This window comes from Acromyrmex echinatior, chromosome 5 (genome assembly GCF_024713525.1).
Source record: "Acromyrmex echinatior isolate Ae372 chromosome 5, ASM2471352v2, whole genome shotgun sequence".
Lineage (NCBI taxonomy): Eukaryota > Metazoa > Arthropoda > Insecta > Hymenoptera > Formicidae > Acromyrmex > Acromyrmex echinatior.
In genome coordinates, this window is record NC_141856.1 from 7,433,070 (window position 1) to 7,452,068 (window position 18,999).

At 32.8% G+C, this 18,999-nt stretch overlaps 4 protein-coding genes across 5 annotated transcripts in view; 1 reads left to right on the top strand and 3 right to left on the bottom strand.

Moving 5' to 3' along the window:
* Positions 1–1,027: 1,027 nt before the first annotated feature.
* Positions 1,028–7,366, bottom strand: LOC105149201 (pyridoxal-dependent decarboxylase domain-containing protein 1). Its single transcript, XM_011061460.2, has 10 exons — positions 7,263–7,366; positions 6,910–7,125; positions 4,930–5,343; positions 4,444–4,725; positions 4,272–4,343; positions 3,780–4,016; positions 3,361–3,705; positions 2,872–3,157; positions 2,542–2,799; positions 1,028–2,425 (listed from the first exon to the last, which is right to left on the bottom strand). The coding sequence occupies exons 1-10, from the start codon at positions 7,326–7,328 to the stop codon at positions 2,175–2,177; spliced, it is 2,427 nt and encodes an 808-aa protein (XP_011059762.1). The 5' UTR covers positions 7,329–7,366; the 3' UTR covers positions 1,028–2,174.
* LOC105149203 (uncharacterized) lies at positions 7,321–16,520 on the top strand. 2 transcript variants are annotated; one of them, XM_087406118.1, is made up of 4 exons: positions 7,321–7,549; positions 13,155–13,763; positions 14,674–15,536; positions 15,609–16,520. In XM_087406118.1, the coding sequence occupies exons 1-4, from the start codon at positions 7,528–7,530 to the stop codon at positions 16,056–16,058; spliced, it is 1,944 nt and encodes a 647-aa protein (XP_087262244.1). In that variant the 5' UTR covers positions 7,321–7,527; the 3' UTR covers positions 16,059–16,520. The 2 variants fall into 2 exon arrangements, with proteins under 2 accessions (XP_087262244.1, XP_011059764.2); XM_011061462.2 differs by lacking the exon at positions 7,321–7,549 and adding an exon at positions 11,902–12,795 and having other exon boundaries at positions 13,134–13,763.
* mRpL12 (mitochondrial ribosomal protein L12) lies at positions 8,168–9,933 on the bottom strand. The gene is made up of 4 exons (XM_011061461.2): positions 9,741–9,933; positions 9,274–9,520; positions 8,446–8,577; positions 8,168–8,356 (listed from the first exon to the last, which is right to left on the bottom strand). Exons 1-4 carry the CDS (start codon positions 9,803–9,805, stop codon positions 8,240–8,242), a joined length of 561 nt encoding a protein of 186 aa, XP_011059763.1. The 5' UTR covers positions 9,806–9,933; the 3' UTR covers positions 8,168–8,239.
* A 1,831-nt stretch (positions 16,521–18,351) lies between the features above and the next one.
* LOC105149204 (serine/threonine-protein phosphatase 4 regulatory subunit 1) overlaps positions 18,352–18,999 on the bottom strand; it is a 138,419-nt gene continuing 137,771 nt past the window's right edge. Inside the window, 2 exon segments of the mRNA XM_011061463.2 lie at positions 18,352–18,599; positions 18,689–18,965. Coding sequence (XP_011059765.2) covers positions 18,424–18,599; positions 18,689–18,965 — 453 coding nt within the window. The 3' untranslated portion in view covers positions 18,352–18,423.

The following is an 18,999-nucleotide window of genomic DNA, read 5'->3' on the forward strand; positions in this document are numbered from 1 at the left end:
CAACAAACACGAACAAAAGAGGAAAGGAGATCAGGATGATTGAGAGAAAAAGAGAATATGTGAGCGAGTGTATACGTCTATTATATACATATATGTGTATGCGTGAGAGAAGAAGAGAGAGAAAGAACGGAAACTCATTATTTTCAGAGATAATGGGAGTGATGTAATGATATACGACATTGAGGAACTCATTCGAATTGGAGCATTTTCTTGGCCTACGGCAATTTTTCATCGCAGAAAAAAAGGATGATATAGTTAATAAACGAAAAATCAAAAAAAATTTCGCAGAATTCGATTAAATATTATACGCACATCGACAGATATGGATATATGACAGAAAGAAAAAGGAAAGGAACACGGGAGACCTAAGCTTTTGTGCACCCTTTAAGACTGATACTGGATACGTCGAAGAATCCAGGGCTCTAATATTTTTTCCGTATATTTATATATTGTATAAGTATATAATATTTTACACGTGTTCGGTATAGGATGTGATGGATCGTTCATTTCTGTCATAGGTCTTTGTGTGTCTATCTTCTGTTCGATATTTTCTCAATTTAATTCCTGACGTATCTCTCGCTACATCTATTAGTGAAAGTATATAGATAGTATATAATACTATCTTCTCTTTTTTGCGTATTTCTCTCTCACTGCGCGAAAGAGATTTATTTACAAAGTATATGTAGAGGCTACTCGACTATACTCCAGAGAACTTACGTAAGTTATAACGTTCTATTGCGTCTTTCTTTATATGTGCGGTTATTATGCGAATTTTGATGTAATATAAAGACTTATCTCGAAGATATGTAGGAGACAAACGAAGAATGAACGAAGCTCGTTAATCGATACCACTTTTTGTATATTACGATTGTGTCTAATTGCCATATTCCGAATTTAATTCCTCCTATTGTAACGGAACATGAATATTATAAAAAGAGAAATAAAAACATAAGATCCATAATTATTGCATTAGTATCATATCGCCGTATCTATTACATAATATGCCGCGAGAAGATTTCGATTCACATTTTATATTATTTATTCATTAGCAATACTTTATTACAAGTTTGGTACATAAATATACATACGGCTTGATTTATTTGCATCTTCGGTATTTTTCAACAATTTATGAATAATCTAATGCAGTATATTTATTTATTGATCTTGATCACTGAAATATTTCCCTGGTGTTACCATCAATTACATAATACAAGAGCAACAATATGGACTTTTTTTCGATGGGTGAATATATATAAATTTCTTTGGCAAGTTATTACATCTTTCCAATATCAGAATGTTTTTTCTATTATATATTTTCATTCAAGTATTTTCAAAATCTCTTTCATAAAAGGTAAAATGTACATATAGCTTATTTTTAATGGATAAAGTAAACATATTATATAGGTTCTTATTACTTTACTTGCAATATTGTGCTTAATGAAGACATAAAACTTAACAAATGTGAACTATCAATTTGAAAATTAGCAAGCAGTTTAAAAGAAGCAAAAATCCGCGAATAAAGAATTCCTTTTAATGGTGAAAAAATTAAATATACATCTTAACTACTAACTAATGAGCTAATAGTTAAAGTGTGTAATATTATACAAAGAAAAACTATTCAACAATAAATAATTTTCTTGCAATATATTCTTTTATAGATTAGCTATCGAATTGGTATTAATAAAGTATGAGAAGAAGAGATAACCAAAATTAGAAGAGAAAATTATTTTATTTTGGCCATTGTGCTCGCAAGAGGTATTTCAGTAACTTATGAATTTAATTATAAGAGCGAGGCTACTACGTGGTATCAATCTAGTAAGTACATGGATCACCACATGATTAAGTCATGCTCGCTTAATAGCACAAATAATAAAGAAAATTTTCGAAATTTGAGGAAAATGTTTGCGAAAGCATTATTTATATATTTAAAAGCAAGAAATATCTTCGGCGAGAAACAGCCAGTTAAAAGTATCAGCAGCAAAATAAAATTAAACCATTACATGTATCTTGTTCTATTTAACCAAATCGATAAGTTATACAAGTTACAATCTAATATTTCGCTAAAGATTGCACCTCCTAGAGGGAACGTTTTAGCGTTTCAGAAAAAGCATTTTTATTCCAAGTTTAACAACTCGAAATCATGTCTTGATTCATTGAAAGTAGTACAATATTTACTACGACTTCGTTTGCGTGGATTCTTCCTTTACTTGGAGCTGAGAACTGACATTGCTTATTAAAGGTACATTCTTACCACTTTGCAGGCTAGAATGACTCGACGATCGACTATGGCTTTGACTGTTAGCACCAACTGGCGTTTGCACTAAAGGCTGAGGCGGAGTTCTGGCGCCAGAACCATTACTGTTTGTAAAATTAGGTTGCAGCTGCATATGGTACTTGTAGATATTTTCCGTACTCTCCACGACACCTGTTTTAATAAATATTGTCTAAAATAATCTTATTGCGATTACCCTAAATATTCCTATCCTTCAGGAAAATATGATTATGATAAATAAATGCTTGTTATATCGAAACTATAATTACCAGCTTGCAAGTTTAGACTACGGCCGCGGACACCTGTTTCCTTCGAAATAGGACTCCACCAATTGACGAAAGTTCCTACTACGGGAACATGCCTGAGAATACCCTCCTGCCATAGTTTCTCTGCGTTTTCCCTCTCTAGATCTGTTTGCGCCGTCTCGATACCTCTCTTAACTACTTCCGAGATAGTATCCATCATTTTAGAACTAGCTTCCACTTCCTGGCCAACTTGTAAGACTAAAGATAACAATTCAGCCACATCTGGAAATAATATAATTCGATGAAAGAGGAGGCATATATATGGAATGATAATATTGCTGAAAGTGCGTTTACCTGTATCTTGTGTTACCATGCCAAATCGCACGCAAGCTAAACCATCCGCACCTTCCCCGAGGGAAAATGCGGCATCCGTGCTGCGCAGGGTTTCGACCAATTGTGTATTTAGTTTATTCAATTCTTCTTTTGACTGATCAGTCATAACTTGAATCCAAGTAGGTGGAGCATAACGCACACCTCCCAGACCGGCCCAACCTGGCATTTCCACTAAATGTAAATAATCATTTTCTGAGACTAAACGTAAGAAGGTGTCTTTATGTTCCACTGTTGCCAATAATATTTCCTGTTGAACGAAATTATGATTGTATTATTAACAAGTTTACGATTACCGTAATCGTAAAATGCGTCATATCCCTCCGTGCTTTCAATATTAAATGCAAGAAGAAAATTTGCTAAATGAAATTACTCATAAAAAAAGAGATCAATGAATCATAACGATTATTGTTTCATACCCGATAGGAATATTGTGATTCAAAATGTCCTTACTATTTGTTGCTCAAGGAAGGTTACTAAATTATCTATATCTTCGCTTGTGGGTGGTTGATCAGGATTCTCTAATGGGCAAATGCGAATCGCGATACCGCACTGTTCTATATCACAAAGTTCTATTTGTATATTGTCAATATCCCTCTGAAGAATTTGTCCCAACCAGGAATTCAACTTATCATAATAAGGCAGCACGCGATCTGTGACTTGAAGATCCCCATTCGAAGATACGAATTGGAAAACTAATGAGTTGGCTACTACTTCAAATAATTGTAAATTGTTCACGGGGTTTGCTAGATATTCACTTAAGGTATAGGACTCCGTTTCGCCGCCAGGCGGTTGACTCTGAAAAAAAATAAATGATAAATTTTTGACAACGGGACGCCTTTTTTGAAATATGCACTTTTATAAAAACTCACCACTATTCTAATACAAGAGAACCCTTTAATTTTATTATACATCTCTTCCACAGCCAAAAAACATCTTTTAAATCTATTATGTACACCGTCTCGACCCAAAGCCTGTAAAACAGTCCACAAAGGCAAAGTCGGTAATCGTCTCGACAAGGAATCCGCCATCAATCCTGAAACTAACGACAGAGTAGTATCTCTCGGAGTGGGCCTTCCTCCTTTAATATCTGCTAATCTGTACAAAGTCTGTAAGTAAAAATTAAGGAAAATCGGAGCAATGATTGATTAGTGTAATATATATAACAAATAATTAAATATCAAAGGAATATATAATTAAGTTATAGCGAGTATAATGTACTATAAGTATAATGAGAGATATACAATATCTTAGGAATCTTGGAGTATTCTAATGTTCTAGTTTAAATTATAATTATTATAATTATATTTATTATAATTATTATAGTTATTCTATTAAATTAAAAAAAAAATGTGGAAGGATACAACCACTGGTAGCGATGGTATACCGAACCATGTTCCAAGCGGTAATGTAATGCTGTCCGCTATTTTCGACGGCTGTAATATGAAAAGATTTTTAGAAAAATTCTTCAAAAGTGTTTGGCGATGTTAAAGATCTTCAAACTTTACTAAAACGATAAACTATACAAATATTTACCAAATCCTTCGCCGAATTGTTCAGCGCTAGCGCAGCTAACGAATGTCCTCTGAGATGCAGCCAGACGTTATATTTGTCACATATTGCTCGTAATCGCGTGATATTATCGCAATGGCCCGTTAATACAGAACCGGCTTCGGCTAGGACTAGCAATGGCGTTACATTATTTGATTGAGTGTCTTCTGCTAAGCGTCGTTCCAGCGCTGAGACATCCATAGTATGCCTCGATCCGAACATAGTGTTATGCGGGATTGGTCTTATGCAATGAAGCGGTAAGGAAAGCTGCAAAAGTACAACAAATCTTTAATGTGTTGTATGCGTTCAATCAGTGTTTCTCTAAAGAGATTCTTTTTTTAAACAACTTTCTTTGTTTACAAAGAATTAATATTTACAAATGTTCTTGTGTTATAATGTAATATTCAAGCTTATAAATTGAATTTTTATATTCATCTCGAACATTTAAAAGGAAAGATCGAGGAGTGCTACCTGTCTGCACAGATGTTGAACAACACCCATGGGTGCAGCAACGGAGCTGTAAATCAAAGGAGGTTGAGACACGAGGGCGGTGAAACCCTCCTCCATGTAACGTGGGTATTTCCGATGTAGAGCGAGTCGAGTCACCCTGACCAGCCCCTCGAGATGATCTTCGTGGAAGGAGGACGCGCAATCCACGAAACGGAAGATGTGGCTGAGCCATCTCGTCGTGTCGGCCGCGAGACGACCCGCGAGCTTCTGCGCGTGTGGCTTCGGTAGCGCTACCGCGTAAGCCGAAACGGTGTGCGTGATTAAGGCCAATTTCGCCGCTTCGCTTAGAGCTGGCAAAGGGGTGATCTGACTGATAGGCGAATCTGTAGATCCTGTCTCGGCTGGATGCGGAGCATCCTCGTAAACTACCAAATCCTAAACAAAAATTTCTGGTGAGGAGATCTATGTTTTTAGCTTCTTATAATTGATTCCTTTTTTTACATAATACAACACAAGCTATATATTTAATAAATAATCTAATAACGAATTTGGTCACATTATACTAAATTATTGTGAATATTAAAAACTGTAAATATGTGTGTAAAACATATAAATATTTTAAACGATTAATATTAAGTATACAATAATGATATTGTCATATTAATTAACAGGCTATACATATATTATTTCATAGTCAAAGTTAATTACATTATGCTACTGCATTTATATTGTATATTTTATATAAAGCAGCCTTTAATGTGTTAATTAATGTTAATCTAATGTAGTGCAAGTGACCTAATTCATCATAATAAAGAGAAAATATTTTTTGTAATTAATTTATATTATTTAATATGTCAAATAATTTATATCATTTAATATATCAAAGTGTGTCTGAGGAAACATAATTTAATGTACATTAGCATAATATATACGATGAAGACAATATTTAGTTTATTAAACCGTAACAGAAACATACATTTTTCGATATTAAAAGAACTGATGAAATTTAAATGTATATCTTATAATTTACACTCGAGTTATGCATGAGAACATAAATTTTTATTATCTCTAATCTCCTAGCAATAATCAACAAGATACATAAAGTACAAAAGAACAAAATCTTTATTTATGATAAGCTTTAAAGAAGAATAATATCGAGAATAATAATCTCATAAATAGAAAGTTTATTATTAGTTTTATTTTGTAAAAGAATTTTTTCAGTTCAGAACTGTGAAAAATAAAATTGCAAAATACATAATTATTCAAATAATTACTATTTAAAAATTAGGAAATCTCCGGATCACCGAGACTCATGTTCCAATTAAGAATAAATAAAAAATATCAAAATTAACTAAAGAAGAAAATGCATACATTTTTCCAGAATTATATATGCTGCAGTAATACGGATTATATAATTTCTATTTCCTATTTTTATAAATGAATGAAAAGAACGAATTTATTTCGAATTTGCGATTATGCGAATCGAGACCTTCTATCTTTGACCTTCTCTGTTTCCGAAATTATTCTAGATTCAAGAAGCTTTCAGTTTTACAAAAAATCAAATAAACTATCAATCTTTACTCCTTAAGATACAAAGTTAAGAAATAAATTTCTATCTGTTATTACAACTTCGAAATCAGGATTTGAAAGATACAAAAACATAAAAAAAGGAAAAACAATAATAGAAGAAAAGAAACTAAAAAAAAAAATGAAAAACAGTAATAAACACCGTGATGCAAAAACTACGATAAGAGGAAGTAGTGACAAATCAGAAATTCGAATTTACGTCGTTTCCCAGCGAATACACATGAGCTGTATGTATATACAAACATGAAGAACGATACTAAACACAGCTCCCACGTGACATGTAATTATCGTGGCAATCGCACTATCAGCAGTGACCAACGAGCGACGTGTAATCAAGTTGGCCGTGCTCCAATCGCACGCGCCGGTTTCCGCTGACCGAACGTAGGCGCGTAAACGCGGCCCACACCACCACACCTGTATCAACACCAATATCTCGTCCGGTTTCTTTGGCTGCGTCAGGAATCCTGAGGGGTTGTTCCACGTGGTGCCGCCGCCGTCGGCCGCCCGTTCCACCGCTCGCTCCAACCTTGCGATCACCTGCGACGCCTGGAACTGCAATGCACCCACCTCGCCCGTCGTCGTGCTCGGCGAACCATCGCCACCGTCGTCGCAGTCACCGGTGCCACCGACCTGTCAAAATCGAAGAAACACCCACTGGGTTAACCTTACGAGCGCCGTTGTCGCACGACACGACGCGCGATCGCGATCACTCACGTCGCCGATCGTCGCGATTCGCTAAATCCATTAATCGCCGCACGAGTACGCACCTCCGATATATTTTGCGCTATACTTTCCATCGTCGCGTTATCGTTTGTGTCAGTCTCCTCGGCCATCGTGGCAGTAGTCGTGGCCAGCAGTACCGTCCCGTCGCGCCTCTGACGTTGGCTTGATTTGGGTTCCGGTTAACGATCGATCGACCGCATACTTGAATATGGGAATTTTGTCCCGATACTCCCACATAGCTGAGACGAATGTAGAGCATAGCGGAATAAAATTGTCTGGAATTTTTGCGAATTTTATCAAGAATTGCAGATGCGAGAAGAAACGGGGCCCGGTGAGTGTATGAGACGGTACTTGCTTTATCGATATGGTCGCCGCAGCGCCATTCGTTCAATTCACGAATATCTTTCTGCGTCTGATTGCGCTCTTTTTTTATCGCGAAAAAAGTAAGAGTTTGCACATTCGAACGAGCAATATTTTAAACTTTGCTTATTAAACACATGTTAGTTTACTGAATATCAGATGTAGTTAATTATTATTATTTATAACAATCTCTTATTACTCTATCATATAACTTTTTATCCCTACATCTTAATCGCTTATCTATTAGCGAATATTTGTTCCGCACAGATAATCGCGATAAAGTCTAATCTAAAATTAACAAGGATTGGTAATATTGCAAAAACAATAATACTGTATAATAGATACATATACATATATATATATATATATATATATATATATAATATATATATATCAATTATTTCTCTATATTGTGTAACATTTTATATTTAATATATTTTTTGGATAAAATATTAATATAGAGAAATATTAAAATTTTTTAATATTTATATTTAATATTTACAATGATAAAAATTTCATTAATGGTAAAATATGCAATAAAAATAAGAACATAATTTTTAATAATAGTAGAAGAAAGGAAGTAGGTATGTTGTATAAGTGAATGTAAATTTTTATTATAACATTATATTTACGTAACAATATATGTATTCACACATACGATTTATATAATTTGAATTGTAGCACCGACCTTGGTGAGAGCATCTTTCAATTTCTCGGCTTCGTCTTTCGCTATATCCGCTTTCACTATTGTAGGTGCGCTTTCAACGAACTTTTTGGCCTATTTATATGAGACAATTTTTATGTAATATCATTTTTATTATTATACTATCATTTTTATTATTTTTATTATTTTCAAAGATTCAATACCTGAACAAGATTTGTGCCTGGTAACAAGTTCTTCACTTCTTTGATTAGCGCTACTTTCTGTTTGTCATCAAACGCCATTAACTTAACAGTGAACTCCGTTTGTATTCGCTTTTGTTCTACTTCTTCTTCCTCCTAACAAAAAAAAATTACAATTGTTTGCTTAAACTCTATTTAAAAGATTTTACATATGACAAAAAAGTCCAATTCTATTCTCTATCACTTATCTTTTAATTCTCTAGAGCTGATAATGAAGCTACTGAATTTAAATTTGTAAACAATGTTAAACAATTTAATTTCCTTTATCTTACATCTATAAATTTTTTACTGAAATATACTCTCTCTCTCTCTCTCTCTCAATATTTACTTTTTATAAAAGTTATTTGATTTTTTTTTGAAATTAATTAGTACCTTTTAATTAACACAAATTAAATGGATCTTACAGTGTTATGGCAAATTCGATTGGAAGCACTAGTGTAGATATTAAAGCCATTGTACACTGATTTATTTGAGTATAAAAATGAAATGCAAATATTTCGAATTGTGAAGTACATATTTTACCTAATAGTACAATAAAATATATTGAATATTTCATGATTTAATTGATTTCTGTGTTTATTTATAAACATATCTTTACATTATTTTGTATATGATGGCTTATGTGTACCAGTGTGTATTAAGTGCATCCAATTGAATTCGCTATTAGTAACTGTTACAGAGTTTGGCATCAGCTCTGGAGTTGATTAAGTAAAACCTCCCTATTTTTTATAAATATATTCCATAGAACAAGATTCATACAAGAGCACATATACAAGATATCATGACAATTACCGAAGCCTGAGATGCAGCAACAAATCCTCCAACAGGCATAACAGGTGCATCTGGTAGATTCAATCGTTTTTTTAATAACTCGCTAAGCTTTGCTACTTCTATCAGATTAAGAGCGGTGATGTCATTGGCTATTTTGTCAATTTTTGGATGTACCGATTTCTCAACATCAGATGGAGAAGGTGGTGGTGGTGATGCTGCTGCTGCTTCTGTCGCTGCTGCTGCACTCGATTCCGTTTGTCGGACAACACTATATAAATACAATAAATACAATGAACACATGAAATAAAAAAAGCTAAAAATATTACTGCAAACAATTTTAACAGAATTAATCTTTTCTTTAAACTAATCGGAGTTTAATCAAAGTTCGTTTGGTCCTCATAATAATAGGTGAAAATGAGATAAATTATTTAGGTTATGTAGGTTTTATTTAGGTTATGTAACTGTCTCGTTTACGATTTTAATCTTACCATTTGTGAAATCGACGGAATTGAGGCAGACTTTGTCGAGATATCAGGCGAATTGTGTTAATCATGTCGAATCGAAACAGTTGCAAATTAGTTGCAAATGTGTTTTCGTAAAAATGTAAGGTAGAATCAATTCGATCGCTGCTATCCGGTGCAACAACTCAAAATGATTCGCCTAGGGACTTGCTGTCGATTCCAAAGAAACTAGAACTTTATGATAGTCGTTCGAGATTACTAGATTTCAAACTAGTCATAAAATTATGTCATTTTATTGATCGGATAAAAATTTCTTTTTTCGACTTTGAGTATCTTCGACCCTTTGATCAATTTAATCTGTTCAGTACATTATTTTATTAATAAGTAATAAAACTATTGAATTAATTAATAAAATTATTAAATTAATTAGTAGATTTATGTTTGATATACTAATGTAGATTAATAGTGCTTGGATGTCAGTAAAAAGTAAACGATAGCTGGGCTAGAACTCTACGCGCAATAATAAAACAAAATACAAATATACGCATATAGTTACAAAATAACACTGATAGATTTTTGATTGCTGAAAGTGTGTCACGTCAAATTAAAGAAGAAAAAAGAAGCAAGTACATGTTTTATAGTATTATAATGTAATTTTTGGCTCATATTTGCGCCAACCTGGGTTGAATTAATGACATTTCGTGGTCTCTTATTGGTAGAGCGAGTAACGTAAACAAATAGTAAAGCATTTTCCAACCCAGGTTGATGCAAACCCGATCGGGCCGAAAACGCTATTATATTGCATAATAATATTTGAGATTGTGTTGGTTATTGTTAATACTGGGATTTATGGCATCTTCGGCCTGATCAGGTTCACAGTAACCTGGATTGAATTAATGACGTTTCGTGCTCTCCTATTGGTAAAGCGTGTAACATCAACCAATAGCAAAGCGTTTTTCAATCCAGAGTCGGTATCGATCGTGTACTTTTTCTCTTAGGGCGGAAACGTGAAAAATGAAAATTTTTTGTATAATGTGTATATATATATGCATAATTCCAACAACACAAAGTCTAAAATTGTGACATAAGACGTCTTCAAGTTGTTTTTTAGACGCAAAAACCGTCTTATAACGCGATTTCTTATTCGACATAATGATTTACACATTGATCGTCAATCCATATCTGTTAGTTTAGCAAGAGCAACAGGATTCAACAAAATTCAAGTTGACAGATTCTATAAAAATCTTAGAATTAAATGATAAATACAAATTTAAACTGTATCTATAATATGGATGAAGTCGACATGAATACATTTTCAAAAAAAATTTCAAAAGTCATATCAAGTAAGAAGAAAAAAGTTGTTGATGAATTAGTATCATTAGAGTCAAATATCACAATCACAGGCATTTGTTGAGTGCATCAGGTCATTTTATTCCTCCGGCTTTCATCTATCCCCGAAAATGCTCTGACACTGAATTATTAGAAAGTGAACTAACTGGTTCAGTTTGTATGGTTTCAGACAGTGCTTATATTAACACGAACTTAATTTTAAAGTGCGTCACTTCAAAAAATACGCACAAATTTTGTATAAATAAGTGCAAATTTTGTATTTTTTATTTTAAAATACTTTCTCAATAATGTATTAGGTGTTGGAATTAATTCGTAGCGTTTTTTAATGAAAGAATGTTATTTATTTCACATGAGCATTAAAAAATACATTAATGAAAGTACTTCCCATCACTTGTAAAACGCTACGAATTAATTCCAACACCTAATAATAAAATAAATAATATTTTCAAAAGATTTTGTAAATATTTAATAAATATATTTGCACAAAATCTTTTTAAAATATTTTTATAAATATTTTTTTTCGATATAATCTAGCAGACATAGAAACATTTAAAAAATATTTTATCTCGAAAATAGCTTGTTCTATCAAAAATGTTAAAAAGAGCTTTTTTCTGCGGATTTATTCCATTTATCATAAAAAAATTTCAAATTTAAACAAATCAATGACGTATCAATTTTTTTTTAGTAAAAAAAGGGATCTTGCTTATCCTTTGGTCCGTCCCTGATTGAATTAAAAGATAATATGTAATCCCAAAAGATAACTTTTCATGTCTATTAAATATATATATATATATATATATATATATATATATATCAAGTTACATCAAAATAACTCAAACGACATTTGAAATTTTTGAAAAAAACGAAATTTTTTCTAAAAAACACCTTTGATACTCTTAATTGTATCCTTGAAAAGCCGTTTCGGACAAATCGTCATATGAAGTTTTAGTCTTGAGTTTGTGTCAGCAATCACTTTAGCGTTACTACACTTATACACCTTATACGGATACATCCTGTATAATACAATGTCATGCTAACTTCGCAGAAACCGATATCAAAGGATTTGTGAAGTCAGCACATGTCATTCTATTGATATAAGGAAAACAACCACAGTGCCAGAATAACACTAGAGATATATATATATACTATAAGGAATTATAATGGCACTTTCCATAATTCTACATAAAAATGAGTTTTGCATTTTTTATATTAAATGAATGGATTTTTTTAAATTTAACGAGGGCAACTATCTTGAATGTAATTAAACATCCTCTTGATAAGCAGCATAAATAAAATTTCCGAATGATGTTTTTTAAAAATATACAGAAAAGAATAATGCTTAAAACGAAATCCTTTTTCCATTTTTATTCTAAACAATTTATGACTACGTAATCCATTTAATAATAAATGATATAATTAATACATAAATTAACACATAATTGATAATTCTTTTATATGAGACTTGAATGTAGATACGATTGTAAATTCGGGCTGTGTTATTGTTTCTGTTTTCTCGCCGATAAATGAATAAAGTCGAGTTGTAACAAAGAGAGGCATGTCCGTTTCAATCACTTAACACCTATAAACAATTTGGAAAACGCTCATGATTACTCGTTCTGCATCGGTTCCTCTCCAAAGTATCGTGTTATGCCGAGATTGGCAATCCATTCGACTGTTTGGATATTGATGCTGCTCTTTTGCCTTGCCGCGACTGAAAATAAAACGTATCCAGGTATCTGTCATCACAGTATAACTTTTTTATCTGTTGTGTAGAATGCTTCTGTAAATACTTGCAAAGGCAAATATTATTGGAACAAATGATAAATAGCTTTTTAGATGACAAACTGATCGATTCTATTTTTTGTAAAATTTCTGAATTTTAGAATCACATGATTATAAGTTCATGATTTTATTGACTTTCTTTATTCTCTACTTCATAAATTTAAGTTAAAATCTTTAAAGATTTTAGGCTTTAAAAGATTTTACTGAGAAGTTTAATGAAAAAGTTATGCAACAATGATGATGGTTATAAGCTCAATAAAATTGTTCAATCCTCTGCATTTTTTCCAGAAAAAAATGTTTACTTTATAGATTTTCGAGAGGACAAAGTGGTGCATAATTCGTCCGTAAGTTTTTGGAAGGGAAGATCATTTCGTGGAAATAAATCTCTCGAAATTGTCACATCAGGATTCCCGAACGAGACTTTGCGATTTCGAGCAGCAGGAGATACAAATCTTAAAGGATATAAAAACGCCAGCTTAAATACAAGAACTTTGATGGATTTTAACGGTCCAGTTATAATAGAGGATCTCAATGACATGAATGATCAGAATCTCGCGAGCCATATTCGAGTTAAGAGAAATGAACCGATTGTTCATCGCCGACCGAGTTCCGTGAATTTGCTTCCACAAAATTTACAGCGCAGGAATGATGAGACAAACATATTTAGCGACTCGCTATTAAAAGCATCACGTTCGGAATACGAGAACCAACCTGATATCATTGTGGATACCATGGTACCGCAATCACGACACAAACGAGGAGTCCTGTTGGAAAACGGCCATCGTAGGAAACGCGTGAAGGGAAATATTGGACATTCTAAACATAACGTTGAGACGAAAAATAAAAAAAATAAGAAGCATAAAGCTTTGAAGTCTCCCAATCAGCCTGTCACGAAAAAAACGAAAAATCTAAACTCGAGTATGTTTTCTTTTATTTCGAAAATATATCAGATTATATTCATTTCACTAAAGCCTAGTTTCACAACTCATGGTTAACTTTTAAGAGAGGTTTAACTCAAAATAAGTTAAAAGTTAACCATGAGTTGCGAAACTGGGCCTAAATATGGTCATTTAAATCCTAATGTATAAAAGATATTTTTACAAATTAAATAAAACTCAAAAGTAGATGCTCAATATTAAGAAGAGAGAGGTTGCTTACCTAGATTTTTTATTTTTAATCTGGAAAATAGATTTAAAATAAATTTTATCTTTAAGGCTCCTGAGTAGTCATCACAATCACATTGAATTATAGCGATCAGAAGCGAGAAATGACACGTTAATTTTTATTATGTGCCATTTATAAATAAAGACAATTTAGATAAAACAAAATGATGAAATTGCTTTAAAACATTTGTAAAAATAGACGAAAACTATGCTTATCCCCCGATAGCCAATAAATAATCGTAAAAAATGATAAAAAGCACATTAAGTGCTTTTATTCAATGCGCATGCGTAGCTTATTTTTACTTACACGTTATCACTTTTTATGATTATTTGCTGACTATCAAGGAGAATAAGCATAGTTTTCGATTTTTTATAAATGTTTTAAAGCAATTTCATTTTGTTTTATTGTCGTTATTTGTAAATGACATGTAATAAAAGTTAACGTAAATAGTTAAAAGTTAAATATATTAAAAATTATATAAAAAAATAAAACCCTTACAAAAAAAGTATTTAAAACCAAAGATGTACTTTTAATTTATAGAATGTGATAGACATAACATAGATAGCATGCAATATCGCGAATATATTACATACTATACAAAATCAAATTTGAATTTTTAGTTTCTCAAAACGAATTCTTTTCTATTTATCTCATTTGTTTATAGAAAAAAGAAATAAAAATACTAAAAAAATCGAAATGCCTGCCAAAGCAATCGACAAGTCGCGGAAAATAGCAAAAAGAGAATCCGAATGTAGCGATTTCAACAATAATATTGACAGTGCTAACGAACAAACAGAAGCTTTAATTAATTGGAAAGAAGATGCGTCATTAACAAAAAGAAATTTGGTAGAACAGCAACAAGAAAACACCATAAAGTTACCTTTTGTGCACACTGGAAAATCGGAATTGCATGTTCGTATTGAAAAAATTCCTACGAACAAGTCATCGTTTATCAGTCCTAATAATTGGACGGATCATTCTACTGAGACTACTCCTTGCTTGATTATGTTACCGATTTATAATATAAGCGATGACATTCTCAATGTTAATCCAAATGTTGTCCCGAATTTTGATTCTGCTGAAAAAAAGAAAGCTAATAACGTTCTAGTGGAGATTATTTTGAAGAAGCAAGATCTCGGAAACGTGTCTGGTCAGGCAACAAGCGATTCTGAAAATACATCGTTCTATAATGCGGAAGTCGAAATGGAAGCTCATCCGGTTGAATCCAACATGCAGAGAATCGAGAATCGAAATACAAAAAAAGAAAATTACGATTATATGAACGAGATGTCTGTAGACTTATCGGACGAGGATGCAAAGTTGCGAGCGAAGAGAAATCAGCAAGTTATGTCTAAGTATTTACGAAACGATAAGAATTCGAAGAAATCAACACGAAGTTTCAAATATACCGAAGAAGAAATCGGAGACACAAAAAGTGAGAAGACAAGGTACAGAAGGACTCGAGGTAATCGTGCTGTAAGAACGATCGAAGAAATTAAGGAGCTTGCCGAAAAGTTAATTACCAAGGTAAGAAACTGTTGTCAGGAATCTTCCTTACAGATTATATCCGAGTTTAGTGTAGAGATCCTTCGTTTCCAGATAAATGAACTGCAGGTATATGTGAGCAATCGTAGTGAAATTCTATATAACTCTATAAAAGAAAAGGATTCCTATAAAAATGCAATCAAGGAGGAACCGAAGATCACCGTGAAAAAGAAAGATATATCAAGTTCTACATCCAAGATTGCTGAGAACACTGACAATCGCCAGCGCTTTGCAAAGGAAGCGATTTTGGCAGGTAAAAGAACATCCCAAGTACGTTCTAATGGTTCGAGATTTGCACGAGGAGAGTATCGAACGAGGAGGAGATCGCGTCGCAAGTGGGGCAGGTGGATGGACTGGAGCAGCTGTAGCGTCACCTGCGGCAAGGGTCGACAGATCAGGTGGCGGCATTGCCTGCATGACTGTAATGATGCGGAAACCGAGATGGAAGAGAAAGCGTGCCAATTGCCGGCCTGTCCCCCGAGTAAGTTCCTCGGAATATTTTGAAAGATTCCTCCTTTGACAGACGACGGTCGATGATCGATATTTTGCAGTGTATCAACTGTCAGTACCATAATTGTTAAAGAAATATTATGTAAAACAGCAATGTGATTTGTGGTACTATAATCTTCCGGTTGCTTGTATAGAATTATTTATTTACCTAGCTGCGCTTCATGAAAAAGGATCTCAAATGGTTTCTCGATAAGGAACGTTCGCGAAGTATCAAATTCTTTGAAATTCATTTTATTCTGTTCTTTTTTTTGTGTAACAGTTTCCGTACAAAGATTTTTATTACTTCGAATCATGTGCTTGTTTTACATTACATAGGAACTTTCAAAGTTACAAAAATGCAACAATCAATGACGATTTTATCCCGAGAAGAATGTTTGAACGATGGAATTCTTGAAATTCGCAAATTACAAACGTTATCGCCGTATAAAACATGAACAAAATTTTTTTACAGCCTCGTGAACCTTCCTTATTAATTATCCATGTACAACACAGTTTGCATTTTGTATAATTGCATAACAAATCGTTTGATGTATATTTCTCATCGTCTCATTATCAAATACATAATATATTATACAGCATTTTAAACAATATCTCCTTCTTCGCCTTCAGTATTCACAAATAACGAGGGCGTTCATTGATTAAAGAGTAAGTTTGTAGCAGCTCGATCATCGTATTCAATGTCACTAAGTCACATTGATTTACACAAGATACGATTGTCCGCCCCTTGCTAATAATCGTGTTACAAAATAGGCTTGTTCTTTTTAGCTGAACTTTTGCACCAGTTGCTTTCTTTCTTTTTTCTTCAGAAGGGAAGAAGAAAGATGAACTGGTGCAAAAGTTCAGTCAAAAAGAACAGGCTTAATGTTAACGAGCGTATACTTTCCGTGCACACACAAGTAGTATATGAATCTATACAACGCTTTCTGTTTACTTTTCCCAATCAAATGACTTTGCTCTATCAGCAATCCGTACATTTTTGTGTATATTATAAAATCTGATATTGTACAATATTTATAAGTTTTCTACAATACATTCTTTCTTACGTTCGTTTTCTGTGATACTCTGATTTAAAAAATATTAATAAAATTCAGTCGACCGTTTAACATTTTTATCCTATCAATTTAGGCGTAACGTAAGAATCGAATTGTACTGTATGAGCAACGTATAATTCATCTAAATATTAATAAACTAGATGACATGCTTTCTATAAGCAATTATTTGTCAAAGAATATTCAAAAGCAAATATAACATGTTTATGCGGCAAATTTTATCACAATTGAAATATTATTACGTCGTCAGTATAAGTTTTCAATCATCAACAATTTATTTTTAATTTTTTTTGGACACTTGATGGACAATGGAAGATCCATCATTGCTTTTAAATGCAAGCAAGATAAAATGGACATTTGATAATTAAAAACAATTGTTGATAAAGATTAAGATTTCTAGCGTGCAGATATAATTAGAATCTATTTTTCTTTCATCGATATTTTTAGATATGTCAATTATCAGACATGTTTATTGATAAACAATCTGCAAAATATTCTCATGCATGATACATTCGTAAATGCTGATTTAAACAAAATGCGCCTTATTTAATTTATATTTTGATGTTAATGCTGCGCCTCACTCTTGACTAAGGTACAATAAAAAAATGCTAGAAAATAACGATACAAGATATAGTACCGAAAATTGTACAATCGAACATTCGTGAAATGAATTAAGCGAATGAGAAAGACAATGCTAATGTAACGCCTTCAATTATTTAATATTTGACTTATTCAGGAGAACACATAGCGTTACATATACAAATTGATCACATTGATAAAACGCATCTATTCTTCGCGCGCATGTATTCACGCATACATATAAATGTTCTTAACTATGCATCGTTACGTAATCAGTATCAATAGTCTCATATCGTGCACATTGGCATTCACAATTTTGTCCTAGATTAAAAGGACGTAAATCAGTCAACAATGCAAATTGTAATCTTACCTATCATTCGACTACTTAAATTGTGAATGCTATATTTGATAACTTTGAGTGTTGTTTTAACATCGTTGACTTATCTGCAATTGTAATTATCCGGTAGATTTAATATATGTACGTCAGATTGCAGTCAAAGCTTGATGTTCACAGCTAGTTGCACACTTTTAGCTTATTGTTTAATAAGAAGTCACTTGTGTGGAAGAACCAAGGCGCATATTGTGATATTGTATACGTATACATATATATATATATCTAATTATATATATTTTAAGTTATATATATAATATAAGGTCCATTTCCCTCTTATATATATATATAAAACACACAGTGACTTCATCATGATCCATGAGATCAAAATATATCACTATTAAAATAGTATATTTCTTGCTTGTTCGACTTGGTTATTCTCATCAGGGACACAATACGATAGTAGCTATTTGCTTGCTCTTCACTGGCTAAACTGCACATCGCGGTCCCATTCAACACGCATTTTCGTAAGTATTCTTTCCACTTCTTCCATCGTGTCTATGCCCAAATTATCTACTAAAAATAAAAATATACGAAATGAGATATAATATACCAAATCAGCGCGGTATATTACGATAATAATATAGTATTTTAATGATACTTACCGCCCATCGCAATCACATCCGTTGCTATAGTTCTCGCAACGGCTAACCTTACATTAGGTACTCTATCACACGACAAACTTATCAAACATGGTAACATTTCCTTAGAAAACTTCTCTTCCGAGATCGCATTGTTGCGAATCAGGTGGGAACATATAAGCGCATAAGTTTGCCGATGTATCCACTTTTTAGCGTCTAGAACTAGAGTCTCTCTAAGTTCGTGAATAAGGGACATTACCAGAGCATCCTCGTTGGACAAGTAACACATTATTCGTGTGATCTGAAGGAATTTGAATTCAAGTTTATAGGTAAAA

Bases quoted from the DNA above. Each gene is read 5' to 3' on its own strand.
- LOC105149201 (XM_011061460.2), bottom strand. From the start codon at position 7,328: ATGGCCGAGGAGACTGACACAAACGATAACGCGACGATGGAAAGTATA. The intron at 7,126-7,262 runs GTGCGTACTCGT...CGATTTTGACAG, and splicing joins TAGCGCAAAATATATCGGAG to GTCGGTGGCACCGGTGACTG. The intron at 3,706-3,779 runs GTGAGTTTTTAT...ATTTTTTTTCAG, and splicing joins TCTCTTGTATTAGAATAGTG to AGTCAACCGCCTGGCGGCGA.
- LOC105149203 (XM_011061462.2), top strand. From the start codon at position 12,711: ATGCCGAGATTGGCAATCCATTCGACTGTTTGGATATTGATGCTGCTC. The intron at 12,796-13,133 runs GTATCTGTCATC...CATTTTTTCCAG, and splicing joins TGAAAATAAAACGTATCCAG to AAAAAAATGTTTACTTTATA. The intron at 15,537-15,608 runs GTAAGAAACTGT...CTTCGTTTCCAG, and splicing joins CCGAAAAGTTAATTACCAAG to ATAAATGAACTGCAGGTATA.
- mRpL12 (XM_011061461.2), bottom strand. From the start codon at position 9,805: ATGATTAACACAATTCGCCTGATATCTCGACAAAGTCTGCCTCAATTC. The intron at 9,521-9,740 runs GTAAGATTAAAA...GTATTTATATAG, and splicing joins TTCCGTCGATTTCACAAATG to TGTTGTCCGACAAACGGAAT. The intron at 8,578-9,273 runs GTAATTGTCATG...TTTTTTTGTTAG, and splicing joins TTGCTGCATCTCAGGCTTCG to GAGGAAGAAGAAGTAGAACA.